General features: G+C 33.9%; 1 protein-coding gene across 1 annotated transcript; it reads right to left on the bottom strand.

The window, feature by feature from the left end:
- Window positions 1-11,333: 11,333 nt before the first annotated feature.
- Window positions 11,334-13,876, bottom strand: LOC103487188 (pentatricopeptide repeat-containing protein At4g04370). Its single transcript, XM_017044297.2, has one exon. The coding sequence runs from the start codon at window positions 13,580-13,582 to the stop codon at window positions 11,351-11,353; it is 2,232 nt and encodes a 743-aa protein (XP_016899786.2). The 5' UTR covers window positions 13,583-13,876; the 3' UTR covers window positions 11,334-11,350.
- Between the last annotated feature and the right edge of the window lie 3,269 nt (window positions 13,877-17,145).

Here is a 17,145-nt window from a genome sequence, read left to right as displayed (position 1 = left end):
CAATTGTTCACAATTGTTTGTCTTCTTCTCTCAACCAGTCTTCTGGTTTTTTTTCTTCTTTTTGATGTTTCTTTAGCAACCTAAGTCTTTCTATTGCCTGTAAATCTTATATGTTTATTGCTATTATAATTGGTTTGTAGCGTATTTCTATTTTCAAGACAATTGTGATGCGATGGGCATGTGTAGCAGTGTGTTTGGTAGTGGCGAAAAGGAAACTAGTAGTTTTGTTGTGAGTTGCATAAACCCTTAGCTATTTTCTTCAAGAAAGTTTTAGGTAGAAACTAACCGTCAGCTTTCTTGCAGCTATGTACGCATGGTTATGTCAAATCTAGATGGCAATCGTGAGGAAACGTTGAGGCTACATCCTAGGGAACTTCATTTGAATAAAACTTAGTCATGGGTGGTAATGATGTCTTATCGATGCTTACGAGATGTGAGACATCTTTTCTCATTTTGAATAACAAAAACATGAGAAAGTGCACAAACTTACCCCCTGTTGCACCCTCCGCTATTTCTTTGTTAATGTTGTTGGTGCTGATATATTTATACATCAGATTTGAAGAGCTTAAGAGATTTTATGGGATTGAAGATAATAGGGCATCTGTTGGACCGACCGGAGCTCAGAAGCTGTCTTCTGGTCTCATATGTAATGTATAAATCCTGAAATTTGAAATATGGGACATTTTAAACCATTACTTATCCTCATTGAAAATTTGTGTGATAAATTTTTACAGCAATCACTTTAAAGTGTGTGGGAACATTAATTGGTGAGAAGTCACTAGTAACAAAGAAATTGCCACCCGTTACATCAGTTACTGTCCTTGCTTTTAACATGGTATTTTGTTGCTTCATGTTGCTAGTTTCACCTCAAATAATGACTTGTGATCTTTAGGTTGGCAAGTTAAAGATGCTTTGTGAAAGCTTTTTCAAACTAAAATCTATGAAGCTAAAGTTGTATATCTTCAAGAAGAGGTTTGATCACATAATTTCTTACACAAACCATTAATTTATAGCCATCGCCTTCCAATGACGTCATATTGTCATTAATCTGCAATTGAGCTTGCTTTACATTCTTGGGATTCTCCCATGCCGATATTGCTTGAGGATGATATGCCATCTCTGATTGATCTTGGCGTTGGGAATGAATTTAATATTCTTGTGGATGAAGAGAGTTGAAGGAAGTAAGCCAAAAAGGTTCTTCGATTATTACTACATTTTTTTATTCTTAATTTTTTGTACTACCATGATTCCCCTTGTCGAGGCTTGAAAGATGTTATCAAGGTTTAATTGTTGGTCTTGTACCCTTGATTAGTGTTATAAGTTTTTATATCAAGTTCGCCCCATATTTATTTCTGTGAATATCATATTCCATGAACATAAAACTGAAAACATGATATGAAAGACTCTTGCTTGACCAAGATTGACATCTAAAATAAAATCAATTGTTAGGATAGATGTGAACAATGTTGAAATGATTTGTTTCTCTAAAATGTCCTTGAATTTGTTAAGTATATATATATATATATATATATATATATATATATATATATATATATATATATACTTATATATTTACATTTTTTAATACGAGATGGGGATCAAATCTCTCACATATAAGATGAAAAGTAACGTCGTTTATTGGGATTTTGTCAAAAAGATTTTATGAGATTATCTTTTATTAATGAGTTATTTAATTCCAAAAAGATAAAAGATCCTTCTTTATTTTAGGAATTTTATATTATTATCTTTTTAAGATTATCCTTGAGGAAATATATATACACTACGAAACTTGTTGGTTCTGGTATGACTGACGAATGAAGAAAGCTTTTAGTGCTGTTAGTCAAATCTGTATTGCAATAAATATGAGTGAAAGAAGGTAGTGTGATTATCTATCTATAGTCTCGACGTGTTGATTTGTGATGGTTTTTATGATAAGTAATGAGAAAGACGAAGCAGTGATTCGAGTGGTTACAGTAAACTTCAGAAGAGTATAAAGATATCATCAAAGAGATTCACTTATGCATTCAGGGGGAGCCTAAAGTCAGACATCATTGAGAATGATTACTCATGCATCCAGGGGAGCCTGAAGTCTGAAGCTAATAAGCATGTTAAATATACATATAGATGACGCTGGTTCATGATTTTTTCAATTGGTATCAAAGCGGGTTGACGTTGGTTCATTGAGTCTTCAATGGTGTTGATCAGGGAATGTAGGTCAACAATGGAGATAATCAAGGAAGGTCCTTCCAGTACAACTCGTCTTTCAATTTTAGATGGTACAAATTATGGCTCCAACAGAAGATGTCAGAGCAACTTTAGAAGAAAGCATTTTAATAAACCTAATGTCAAAATAGACAGATCTTTAAAGTGTAGAGAATGTGAAGGGTATGATCATTATCAAGTTGAATGCCCTAATTTTATGAGAAGACAGAAGAAAAGTTTTACTGTTACATTATCTGATGATGACACAGACGAAAGCGATGAAGAAGGTAAATGTATTAAAGCCTTTTTTTGTATTTTATCTAAAGATGAAGTTGAAGATTCTGAAGAAGAAAGTGAAGACAACCTATCCTTTGAACAATTGAAGATTAAATGGAAAGAAGATTCAGAAGCTAGAGCAGTGCATAAAGAGAAAATACAAAATCTTATGGAAGAAATGAACAGTTATTATCAGTTATATCATTCTTAAAACAAAACTTGAGAGAGATCCAGACAGAGTATGATCAGACTATGAAGTCAGTCAAAATGTTAATTCAGAAACTGAAAATTTAGATAAAATACTGAATTTAGGACATTCTAGTTCAAACAGATGTGGTCTTGGCTTTAACTCATTAGTAAAGAGCACTAGTCAAGCAAATAGGATAAAATTTGTTCCTGCTACGTGAGCATTAAGTCTGATCAACCAGTTGAAACAAAAGCTGTTAGCTCTTCCACAAAAACAAATAACTGGGTGTACCATTACTGTGGTAAAAAAGATCATATTCGTCCTTTTTGTTATGTTGTACAAAGGTATAAATTTCAATATCAAAAAGCTACTTATCACTCACAGAAGCACAAACTAAACTCATTTACTCCAAGAGGCAAGAGAAGTTATAAGGAATGGAGAGTCAAGAATTCAGGTAACTGTAATATTGTCTTTACAACAGTTAAATCTTCAACTGATGCTTGGTATTTTGATAGTGGTTGTTCCATTCACATGACTGGAAATATATCCTTACAAAAGGAAATATTGAGAAATATAATCTACCATGTCTAAATGATGTATGATATGTTGAAGGGCTCAAGACAAACCTAATTAGTGTTAGTCAACTATGTGATCAATGCTATACAGTTAATTTTAGAAAGGAAGAATGCATTGTGATTGATATTAATAAAAATATTCTTATGAGTCGCACCAGACAGATTGATAACTGATATCACTGGGTGTTTAATAATAATAATTCATTTATCTAAAAAAAGATTAGACGCATTGTTGATGAAGTGAATGTATCAGATGATCATCACTCATGTTTGAGTATCATGGATGATTTTTTAGAATCATTGTGGTGGCAAGCTCTCAGTCTTTGCATCTATCTAATGATGAATTGGCTTCTGTCTTATCTCGAGGAACATTGTCAGCTTTACCAAGGAATGAAATTTTTGTTATATCCCTTAGTGTTAAATATGTCATACTCTAGAAGATTGTCATTACAAACTGGTTTCCTTCGTCGCATGCTTCCAGGCAACTGATCAGTCTTAAGAGTAGTGCGCAAAAGGTTGTTTTTAATGGGCCACTTGAAGGAGAAGCTGAAGTTTGTTGTTTTTGTTTTTTTTCTTTATGCAACTTATCTGATTATTATTAATGTTGATTGAAAAGCTTTATGCAAATTTTGTTTTTGATGGATTAAGGAGTTTGTGGTAGATATGCTTATTTTGTTTTGGGTCAAAAGAGCAGTATATGATGTTTCTGGTGATAATGTTTCTAGTGATGTATGTTTTGACTTTTGCAAATGACTTCAGTTTTGACTATTGTCAGTTTGATGGCATTTGTTGAGTTCTTGTTGATATATGCTTCTGGAAGTCTCCGCGTCTCAAGATGAAACTCAGAGCACACGTTTTCTTAAAAACTCGATTGTTGTTATTCCTTTAAAGTAAAAAAATGGTGAATACCGAAAAGATAATTATCAAGCTCGTTCGTCTAAAGCCATTGATGAGGCTCTTAGTTCTCAAACTAACATGCATGGTGTGCGGATGAGAGGTCGTTGTTTCAAAAGCATTCCCACACGAAGACCATATTGCCTACCATCGAAAAAATCTCGGTTGAATATTTTTGAAAGTTCTCCTTTATCTATGCATGATGAAAATAATGCTAATAGTATTGTTGAGGGTGTTGAAACTGCACCAAGTGTTTCTGTGACTCATATTTTTGAAATGGATTTGGATGAGCATGTTGATGTTCCCCTAGCCAGATTGTTGAGGAAGGGGTTACTCTCTAACATTGAACCTTCTAGAACTGCTGCTTCTGTCACTTCAGTTCATTCTCACGAAAGCTCATCCTCTAATGAAATTTTTTTCCAACATTTGGTCATCTTTCTGCGACAAATGTATAAGTTGGTCAATTTTGGCGCTCTCCACTAGTTAGGTCTTCGATTTGAGTCGATCCTTTAGTTGGTGATCAACATTCAGTTTCTCACTCTGATCCTGTTGGTGAATCTATTGAGAATCTCGGTGGAAATTTTGATGATCCTGCAAATCAGAATCCTGCTGATGTTGATGCATATATTGAACCTACTGATACTTGTGCACCCGAAAATGTTGAACCAGATGTAAATGTTGAACCAAAACTAGAGACTCAACAATCTCCTGGTGAATCTAGTCAAAAGGAGAATAATTTTCAACAAAATTGACAGAATATCACTACAAAAGCTGGTAGGAAGAAGATACCTCAGAATGTTCCATCTGTCCCCATTGATAGAATTTCATTTCATCTTGAAGAGAGTGTATAAAGATGTAAATACGCTGTACAGGGACAGATTGCAACTAAGGTAAATGTCTCTGATAAACATCATTCTTGCTTAAGTGTTATATTGTGAAGGTAGGACTGTCCAAGAAGATATCGAATGTCGGGTCATTTTATCCTCAGCTAATCAAGGAGATTATTGTAAACTTGCGCTCTAAATTTAAATATCCAAGTAGTTCGGATTATCAGACAGTGCACAATTGTGGCTTAAAATTTAAACTTTCTCCAGCAGTAATTAATGGGTTCTTGGGAAACAGTGTTGAATCTAACTTTTCTCCTTCACACCCATCTAAGGAAGTTTTAGCTTTTGTTTTATCTAGAGGAACTCTATCTTCTTGGCCAATATCCTGAAGCTGTTTATGTTGCTGTTTCTGTTGAATCTGTGTAGTTCAGGTGTTGTTTTGAAACTTGGAAGAAAATTTCAACGAGACAAAAAGAAATATTGTAGCATTCTATTCAAGTATGTAATTAATAGTTATATATTTATATAATGAGTTTTATATGATCACTACCTAACTACTTTTATTATTCAGGCACGATATAATGTTGATGAATGGCAAAAGAAATTTTTATTCCAAAAGATGGGTGGACTATGAAGAGCAAGCAAATCTTGCCTAGTGAGTAAGATTGGGGAAGCCTCAAATGACGAGGAGTTGAATAAAATCAAACCAGATAACATTTCTTCAATGCATGATTGGAATGACTTCATCAAACATAAAACGAGCGCAACCTTTAAGATATGTTTGTAGTATGAAAGTGGATGCCATTTATTTATTTGATTCAAGGTATAGAAACAAGTTGTCTTAAAATCTTCATTCATATCTCGTTGAGTATGATTTTCAGGCAAAGAGCAAGAAATTTAAAGATATGAAACAGAAGCAACTTCCTCACATATGTAGTCGTAGAGGCTATGTTCGACTAGCTGAGTAGATGTTTGGACTAAGACACATGTGAAGAAAGATGGAACACCTATGAACTCGCAAGTGGCCGACACTCTGGTTGGTTTATCTTTTATATTGTTTATATTAGCTACCATATTTTATAGTTGCTGTCATACTTCATAGTGGCTACCATTTTCTTAGTATGTTACTGCCATATTTTATAGATGGTAACTACATCTTATGCATAGTTAATATTATGACTAAGTGTTATTGCTGCCATTTGTTGTGACTGTCTTATGCCCCTCTACCCACCCCCCTATAACATGACTTTTGCATAGTTAATGTGATTTTTTGGTTAGGCGCGTATTGAGCAAAATCGTGTGGCTTCTTTGAGTAGTGTTGTTGCTGCCATTTTTTATGTTTAAACTCTTGTTAGCTTGCTGACCATTGAGTAGTTGCTGTCCATTGAGTAGTAGATTGTTTCCTTTAAGTAAATGGCTTGTTGTGACTGTCTTATACCCCTCCACCCATCCCCCATCTGCCATGGCTTTTGCATACTTAATGTGACTTTTGGTTAGGCGCGTATTGAGGAAAATCGTATGGCTTCTTTGAGTACCGTTGCTGCTGTCATTTTTTATGTTTAAACTCTTGTTAGCTTGCAGGCCATTAAGTAGTTGCTGTTCATTGAGTAGTTGCTGTTCATTGAGTAGTAGATTTTTTCCTTGAAGTAATTTGCTTGTTGTGACTGTCTTATGCCCCTCCACCCACCCCCCATCCACCATGACCTTTGCATAGTTAATGTGATTTTTGGTTAGGCGCGTATCGAGCAAAATCGTGTAGCTTCTTTGAGTAGTGTTGCTGCTGCCATTTTTTATGTTTCAGTCTCTTGTTAGCTTGCTGGCCATTGAGTAGTTGCTGTTCATTGAGTAGTAGATTGTTTCCTTTAAGTAAATGGCTTGTTGTGAATGTCTTATGCCCCTCCACCCACCCCCATCCACCATGACTTTTGCATAGTTAATGTGATTTTTGGTTAGGAACTATTGAACAAAATCGTGTGGCTTCTTCAAGTAGTATAATTGATGATGCAATTAGTAGAGTTCTTGGGCCCGATCAAGGCTATGTAAGAGAACTAGGGTTTGGTGTGACTCTATCGAAGGTGTCTACATCAATTCACAAAGATAAAACCATTACATCTCTTGAAAAAAATGTGACAACCTTACTTCGGATGTAGATGAGTTGAAAAGTGTGGTAGCTTCCTTATTAAAGGACAAGGTAAATTTGTCTTAACACTCTTAAAAGTTCTTAAATTTTGTTTATATCACATTTTGACATTGTTGTTTATATAGGAAAAAACAAGTGATGACAATTCTAATCATCTTGTTAAAAGAGTACCATCATCGGCATATATTCGTACTCATACTCCTACTCCAATCGTAAATTCTCCACCGGTAAATCTAATCATCTTTGCTATTTTAAATTATTATTGTTTGAGAATTTTCTACCATAATATTGTTGAAAAAGAGTGTTACTACCAACACTCCCCATAAGTGCTTGCTACTAGATTGAATTTGTTTAGGAGAAGTCGTTGCTGAAGGTAGATGGTCTTCCAATGATCCATCTGTTCTTGTCCACCATGTACCTCTTGGCCCCAATGCAGTTCGTGTGTGGGTTGATACGGTGAAAATACCAAATTCCTTCTTATGGAGGCCTACCTCCGACATTATTGTTATTGATGATGCTCTGGGTACTACTGTAGCATGGCCAATGGATAAAGTCAAACTATGTAAGAAATTTTATTTACTTTGTGAATTAGGTATTTATTAAGTTCTTCAACTAATAATTTATTGTTAGAATTAGATAATGATCTTTCTTTTTATTTTTTTTGTTAGGTGATTGATGTGTGAAGAAAACATTGGAGCAACACATATATGATGTTATGAAGTTAGTATTGATGTTAATTTAACAATTGCTACAATTTGAACATCTTTTTTTATCCTCTCAAAATTTTGGGACTTTAGAACTTAGTGTTGATGTTATGAAGTCATTTTAATTGAATTAACAATTTACTTGTTCTAATAGTTAAGGACTTTGAAACTCAGTGTTGATGATTTTGTATGTTATAAATTTGAATATTTTGGTTATAATTATGATTGTATATTTTGATGAATGTGAATTAGACCATAGTATGGCAAATTACGACGACAACCTTCATAATAAAACGGAACAAAAAATTGTTTATAGCATTTTTCCAAACAGCTATTGAATGATTTTGACAACGCTTTTCAAATGTAACAAAAAAACGCTACACAAAATCTTTTATAGTATTTTTGAAATGTTATTAAAAATGCTATTAAAACCTTTTTATAACGCTTTTCTAACTCAAATCAAAACGCTATACAACGTCTTCTATATCATTTTTCCAATGTTATTGAAAATGCTATTAAAAGTTTATAGCCATTTTTCGATGCAATAAGAATTGTTATAAAAACGTTTCGATAGCGTTTTTCCTCACGTTATAAAAAGCATTTAGAGCATAATATTTGTGCTATCGCTGACGACATATTATAGTTGTTTGCATAGCATTGAAAAATGCTATGAAAAGTCATGGACTTTCAATAACATCGGCTACAACAGCATTTTACAAACGCTATCGAAAATCATCTATAGCATTTTGTTGATGTTATTGTTGCTGATATTTCTTGTAGTGCCACACTGTAATTAGTACAAACAATGTGGTTTTGAATTGTTTATGGAGAGATATGGCAGTGGGGGCATACTATGTAAAGAGTTTACATAAGACTGGAACCATGAAATAGTCACTTTTAAGTTATAACACTGTTGACTATATAATACTGACTATTTTGATTATGATGATCTAAGTAACTTAATCTAAATCTTAAGCTAACTATGAACTTTTGTTCAAATGGTATTATATTTAGGTCTGCTTAGGTGAGGGCAGCTCAACGATACTGGTCATACAAGCCTCCCATTTTAGGGGTAAGACCGAGTAGATGCCTAGGGACATAAGGTGGAAAACGAAATTTGCTCCTACCCGCTTTAAGTTAGTAGATAGGTTGTTCATTTAAGAACTGAATCCAAGTCTTGAAAAAATGGCCCCATCCTCTCATTGTCCCGAGAGGGATTCAGTTTATAGGTTGGTCCTTAAACCAATTGTTCAATAGTGGATCAGTGGGTGTTAAACAAGACGGGGTAAAATGATATTTTGACCTAGCCGAGGTAACTAACAAACTGCGAAGATTAACTTATTGCTCATAATTATATCAGATGAACAAAAATATATTTATAGTGAGGAAAGTGCAACTACGAGACTTTAGTGGAATGATCCGTTAGTTAACGAATATTGATTAACTCGATCTAAAAGGGTTTAGCCAATTAAGATGTATTATTATTATTATTATTATTATTATTATTAATGGTTATAGAAGCTTAAGATTTTGTGCATGTAAGAAAGTGATTGAGGAAAAAGAATGAGAATAAAAATATATGTATATATTGGTATTATATATACTAAAAGGAAAAGGAAATAATAATAACAATAAATATTATTGTTATTATTTGGGTTTATAAATAGCATTGGAATGCTTAAAGTGAAAAATAAAAAATTCTTCATTTTCTTCACTAAGATGACCCTCTCCCGCCGCCTGTACTGTGGCCACCTACCGATTTTGGTTAAGATTGGTGACTTAGATGAGTGTTTTGAATCTTTATTGTGGAATTTTAATACTCATTAAAGATTAACTAATTGAGACTCTAAATAAAGCTATTACTGGAATTGTTTTTTGTTGCATGCCTTTAGAAGGTCTCTCTGGCGAACTGTTTTCCATCAAGATTCAGAGAATTTTTCAATCTCTATTTGGATAACTTTGATAAGCTAAGATAATTAAATTAATAATTTTTTAATTTAAATTTGAATTTAATTTGGAGTTTTTACTTTACCCATTAAAGTTAAATTAAAGGTTCAAGTGACTAATTTTTGAAGATTTAATCTTGGAACTTTTCCCAATCAAGGATGAATTGGTTTCAACCTTAAATTTTGGATAAGTTAAATTGGAAAATTTTATATCCTAGCCATTGGTAAATTTTATTAATTATGATTATTAAAATTTTTCCCTAGGATATGCTTTAATTGGGAATTGACTATCAACAAAGAAATATTTTTTAGCTAGTCTCATGTAAGAGATTCTACTACTGTACATTCGAAAAGAATTTAAAGAGACTGCATGTGGTTATGGATTATGCATTGATAGAAGCTGAAAATGCATAATGCGATGTTGTGTAGTGTTGACTCATGTTACTTGATGATTAAGCATGCTTTATGGATTTCATGCTTCATAGACTTTTATGTTTTATGGACTATTATGACTGATGATTAATGTCATGTATATGGTGATTGTTACATGTTTTTGGATTGTGGTGTGTCTGTTAACTTTAATTGTTAAGCTTTTTACCTCACGGGGTCACTCGCATGATTAGAGGTGTACCTACGAATCACATGCACGATTAGGGGTCACTCGCATGACTAAGGGTGTTCCGATGAGACCACTTGTACGATTTGTGTACCTACGTATCACAGACATGTTTAGGAGTGTGTACTTATGATCACTTGCACGAGTAGGGGTGTTCCTACATATCAGAGACATGTTTAAGAGTGTGTACTTACGATCACTCGCACGATTATGAGATTACTTGCACGATTATGGGTGTTCGTAGGTCTCACTCGCTCAGCGTGTATCTACGATCACTCGCACAACTAGTGCACGATTAGGGGTGTTAGTACATCTCACTTGCTCGGGTGTGCTCCATTGGATGTCGTGATCACCTAGCGAGACCAGTAGTGAGTCCCTTACTAGATATATTTTATACACATTCTTTTCCATATTTAATATTTTAGGCGAAAGGTTGAGGATGTGGAAAGCTGGCAAGTGACAAGAAGGATCCGTAACATGTCATATGGGAACTCAATAGTATTTTGTTTCTAGACATTTTCAATTAAATTTTGATCCTAGTTGTTTAACTTTTTTTTATTTAAAGAATTATTAGAACCTAAGCGAGTCATGTTTTTACAGCATTGAATTTATAAATTTTATATCTTTCGAATATTTATTTGATATTAATTTTATAAAAAATTTTAGCTTTCCTCTTTTCAAAAAAGTTTAATGACCTTACGTAGTTTAAAAGCTCGGGTCGTTACAATTACAAGTTGAAGCAACAATTTATAAATGCACCTTAGCTAAGAATTCAAGCCTTCTCATTTCTTACTTCTTTCTTTAGACATAGAGATGGTAAAGAAATAAATTCACTTTTTTTCCCTGTTGGACAAACAAGAAATGCAATAGAAAACCATGGTAAGTAGTACACAACCAATACCATTCCAAACATACTCTTCTGGTAGCTCAAGCAATTCTATGCATCTTATTTTTAACGAAAGTAAGGGAGGAGAAACTGCATCTCATAAATTTTCAACAAAATCCTCACAAATCTCATTTTTAATATACAAATTTCTGATATCCTTGCTCAATGCTTTCACCGTCAAGATTATTTTTTCAATCTTAGGATGAGAATTGTGAGCAGCAAAAAATGTAAAAGTGGTTCCATGAAGCTCAATAGAACTCCATCCTGGATACTTTTTCAGGCCAAGAGATCTCATTTGAGTCCATGCCTTCTCCACTCCATCCCATCTATTCATGGATGCATAACTATTGGCAAGTTGCACAAAGTTTCCAGGATCCACAGGCTTTAATTCAAACATATCTCTAGCAATAACCTTTCCAAGTTCAACACTGCCATTCACCCGACAAGCATCAAGGAGTGTGCCTAAAACAACCATCGAGGGTTCTTTAAACATCATTTTATAGAAGCTATATGCTTCATCAACCTTTCCAGCTCGACTTAGAAGGTCGACGACGCAAGCTCGATGCTCAAGATTTGGTGGCATTCTAAAATCTTTAGTCATTGACTCGTATATACTCAAACCTTGGCTAATAAGCCCACTATGACTACAAGCAGAAAGAACTGAAATGAAAATAACATGATTTGGTTCCATCCCTGCGCCAAGAAACTCTGAATATTTTCTCAAAGCAATTTCGCCTTTTCCATTAAAACCATATCCAACAATAAGGGTGCTCCATGCTACAAGATCTCGTTGTGACATACAATCAAAACACTTCTGAGCGTTCTCTAAATTTCCGCACTTGAAGTACATGTCAACTAGAGCTGTTTCAGTCATAATGCACGGGATAAGGGAACTTCTAAGAACAAAGTTGTGAATCCACTTTCCCTGGCAAAGTGCGCCAGCAGAACCACAAGCTTGAAGAAGTGAGGTCACTGTTATGGAGTCGGGCCTTTGAAAGCTTGTTCTCATTTCATTGAAGAAAAAGATAGCCTTGCTTAAATAACCATTTTTAGCATTTCCAGCGACAATTGCATTCCAAGAAACTACGTCCTTTTCAACCATCTTATTAAAAATTGAACAACTTTGCTGCAGCTTATTACACTTTGCATACATGGTGACAAGTGAGTTTTGAGCAGGGATGTCTAGCATTATTCCTTGCCTTAATACGTAACCATGAATTGAGGCACCAATATCACAACAACCAAGTTGAGCACAGGCTGCAAGAGCACTAGCTAAGGTAGCAGTACTCGGCTGGACATTTGATTCGATCATTTGATAAAAGACCCCCAATGCCTTGTCAGCACAATCGTTCTGAACAAGTCCTGATATCATTGCTGTCCACATGACCACGTCCTTTTCAGTAGTTGATTTGAAAACTTTATGGGCGAGATCCAAACATCTACATCTCAAGTATAAAACTACGAGTGCCGACTCTACATGTTGATCTATATTTAACCCATCTTTGAGCATCAGACCATGCACTAACTTACCAAGTCGAAGATCACCCTTTATAGCAGAAGCAGACAAAGCCGAGCAAAAAGTCTGCTTGTCAGGTTTGATATCTTCAATCTTCATTGCTTGTACAAGCTGCAATATTTCTTCTGTGGCTCCAATTTTCGAATAGGCCGACAATAGTGAATTCCAAGAAACTATGTCTCTGTAATCAATTGACTCAAACAAACTTCTTGCATCAGCAATTCTGCCACATTTACCATACATATTCACCATGGAGTTCGATAAAGCTAAGTCTGACTCAAAACCATATAAAAAAATCAAACAATGCAAACAAAGAAGAAGGGGAAGCTTTGAAATACCAGGAAGCAGACTCAACAAGGTGACAGAAGTGGGCTGAATACCACTCTCCCGCATTTGTTTGAACATCGAGAAAGCAATATCAATGTCCCCTTCCCGTGAATAAGACCCAATTATGGTGGTCCAAGGAACAACATTTCTTTTGAGCATTGTATCAAACACCTTGCGACCAAGATGAATGCACCCGAATTTGGCATAAAAAGTGATGAGCGAAGACCCAATATAGGAATCATGAGAGAGCCCATTAACGACGACAGATTGATGAAGTGAGAGGCCATGTGAAAATAAGTTCAAATTGGTACAAGCTTTGAAGAGGCTGGGAAAAGTGTAAGCATCTGATGGGGTGTGGGTTTTTTGCATAGAAATATAGGTTTGCAGAACTTGATGGTGAGCACCTTGAGAAGAAAGACGACTTACGAGAGAGTTAAATGATTTGGTGCTGCCATGGGCTATTGACTCATGGATTAATCTACTCATAACAGTCCAACAACGAAATGCAACCTTGTATGCCAAGTTCGCCAATTCCGACACCGATTATTACAGAATTAAAAACCGATCGAGGAAGAAAATCCAATAGTTGTAATAGTAGTATCCGACTAGCTCACCACATGCGTCTTCTCATCGAAGTCGACATAGATCCGATTGAAAAAACGGACTTCACGCCGGGATTCAACGCCTATCGAAGCAAGGCACTCTTTGTTTATTTTATGCTAAATTATACAACATATCCATGTTAAAAAATGTAAGGCTGGATTATTAACAATGTCCCTAAAATAGCATGTGTCAAAAATAACAAAGTCTTAGAAGTTCTTTTAAACTTTTGAAAAAAAAGGTTAGTTTTGAACACAAAACCATCTTTGTTTGGTAAAGTTTTATAAATATTCTTAAACTCACAGCATATAAAAGAAATTCTATCATTAATCTAATTTTTATATCAATTTTCTAAATACTAAAAATAAAAACTAAAATTTTAAATTAGAACCTTAGTTTTAAATTTTCATCCATATGTCAATATTTAGTGATATTTTCACATTTCCATGCATTCAATTTAATATATCCATTGCATCTTAAAAAAAATCCATGAATTACAATAAATAAAGATCAAAATGACGTTAATGTAATATAATATAATGTAAATAATTGACATGTTTACTTATTTGAAAATAATAAAATATTTATTTAATCATTTAAATTTATTTTTTGAATTTTATTATAATTTTTCCATAAATATTCATCGAGATCAAAATTTCTATAAAATTAGAACTTTGTTATATCCATCAACATCGATATTTTAAACCTCGCTGAAAACATCTAATTCTACAAAATCTTACAATGTTCCAAAATAAAGATTTCTCCTTAAAACGTACAGAAACAATAATTAGTTAAACAAAAAAAATCTTACACCAATAGATTTATCAGACTAACTCTGTGTATTGATAGTCAAATACATTTTTTATTTGACAACTCATTGTATGTTAGTTACAACAATAACTACATAGATTTGTTGTGTTCGTGATCTGTCACCATATGTTGCTAGTCAAATAATTTAAGATTGATTCTAACTTAAAATTTATGTTTTTATTTTGGTTTGTGAGAAAAATGGTGTAAAATTTGGATTAATGAGAGTATTTTTTTAATTTTTTTTAAGCTCAAGTTTTTCAATAGTTTGGGGTACCTTTTTAAACAAAATTTTAATGGCTTCCATCTAAAACTAACGATAAAGATATGTTTGAACATTTTCTAAAAGTTTAAGGACATTATTGAAACTTTTAAAAGTTTATGGGTATTTTTGATACAAACTTCAAAGTTTAGGGGCATTTTTTGCAATTTAAAATAGTTTGAATATAACCTTATCGTTAGTTTTGAATGGACAAGTTGTTGTACTTTTGTGAGACCTTGATTGTGTACCACCAACGCAATAAAGGTCCTACAGTAGGGATGTTGTACAAAAAGATTTATGACAGTAAAATGTGTTTCCCGAAAGAATTATGCGATGAAAGGTCACTATACAAAGAGGGTACGCAGCGAACAACTGGGCTAGTTGGAGATAATTCACCTAGGAACAATGATGTGATCCTAAAGTCAGTAGGCCGACGATTGATTCGACCCCACTGGCAATCCAAATTCAAGATAAGGGCTAGGCAAAGATGCGTGGAAATTCTAGATTGGACCACTTTCTTCCGCTGACAAAGTTAATCATTCCGACATGGGAGAACTCATTAAAGAGACCTATAAATAGAGGAATTTAGATCTGTTTTAAGTTTCTTTTACCTTAAGCTCACTTAAGAGATAATTAAGAAATTTTTTGAGGTTTTCAGAGGTCCAAAACAAGCCTAACTTTGACAAGAATTGCAGAAAAGTGCAAAAGAAACTTTTGGTCGAGGAAGCTAGGCTAAGAAGTTAGTTGACTGTGAGTGGTTCTTCTTACAAATGTTTCCAAATTAAAAAAGATCTCTAAAATGTGTTTGAATCCTGAAATGTATTTGTATTAAGACCATGAATTATATGATTTTCCTCATGTTTTCAAATTCTTAAAATACATATGACTTACAAACGAATAGAATTTATCGTACCACTGAAATGATGTGATGAAACGTTGTGTCCTGGAGAATGTATGAGAACTAATAAAGGTTGAAATTGAATAATCTTTGTACTCTATACGATATAATGCCTCACACCTATTGTATATTTTGGTGTGGATGCCTTATCCTTGTTATGTGATCTGCAATACAATGTCTTTTTCATGCTGTGTGATCTTGAATAGGATGACTCATGCTTGCTGTAATGATTGATGGAGAGGCATGCAGCTTCAGAAGGCAGCACGTGGCACACGCTGATAGGTGGGCGGATGGAAGAAGAAGCGTGCGAATGGATTTTGAATAATTCCATATTTATTTTGTGTCGGCTGGAGTTCGAACCATTGACGTTTAAGGCAGTGAAGATGGTCAAAACGACATCATTTTGGCTTTAAAATTTGGAAAATAATGCAGCGCTTGAGATTCGAACTTGTGATGTATGCGTTGTTTTGTGCATGTGGATGGCTGACACGTGTCACGACTTTTCGAATATTTACTAATTTGCCTCTAAACTTCAAATTGATCGTTCTCCTTCGTTTGAACTCCGTTTTAAGTGATATTTGTTACGTTGGGTTTGTATTGGAGCCTACTTTCATATTGTGCATAGAAATATCAAAATAATGAACACATGCATGATATGGGTTGAGAATAAGCTATGGATCAATATTTATCCCAACAAGATGGGTTACAAGCTTCTAGATCTAGATGGAAATGAATGGAATGTGGGTTTAAGAAGGGAAGATAAGGAATCAAAACTTCTGTTTTCCTAGTTGAAGTGCACGTACACCTTTTTCGATGGTGAAAACTTTACACACATTTTGTCTATGAACATTTACACCTCCAAATCTAGATGGAAATGAATGAAAGATAGCTTTAACAAAGGAAGATAACGACTTGAAAAATTATGTGTTTCTGTTTAAAAAACATCTAGTATTTTACAAGCTTCCAGATCAAGATTCAACGACAAACATTTACATTTTTTCGATATATATTGTACATGTAATAACATTTACAACAAATGTAAACACTTTTGTATATTTCTCTGTATTACACTTATTGAAATACATGTAAACATTTTCAATTAACAACATGATCGTTTAACTTCTATAACAACATCGCATACATATTGTAAAAAACCCGTTTAAAATAATGAACATAAACATTTGTCTATGTTGTTTCGAGATCATTTGGATTTTATTACCAGATCGTTTACTTACCTAAATGATCATTTATACAACACTACAGAATCGTTTATGACTAACAAATCAATCTTTTAAATGTTATTAAATGATCGTTTACATGCCATGATAAGATCGTTTAGAGTTTATATGTAATGACAACATCGTTTAGACTACTCTAAGATCGTTTTGACTTAACTACATGATCGTTTAACATGTATTACCATCATGTAAAACGTATAACAGGATCGTTTAGATTTACTAGAATGATCGTGTAAGTTTAACA

This window comes from Cucumis melo, chromosome 2 (assembly GCF_025177605.1).
Source record: "Cucumis melo cultivar AY chromosome 2, USDA_Cmelo_AY_1.0, whole genome shotgun sequence".
NCBI lineage: Eukaryota > Viridiplantae > Streptophyta > Magnoliopsida > Cucurbitales > Cucurbitaceae > Cucumis > Cucumis melo.
Note: the sequence above shows the minus strand (reverse complement) of the source record. Positions and strands in the feature narration are given on the sequence as shown.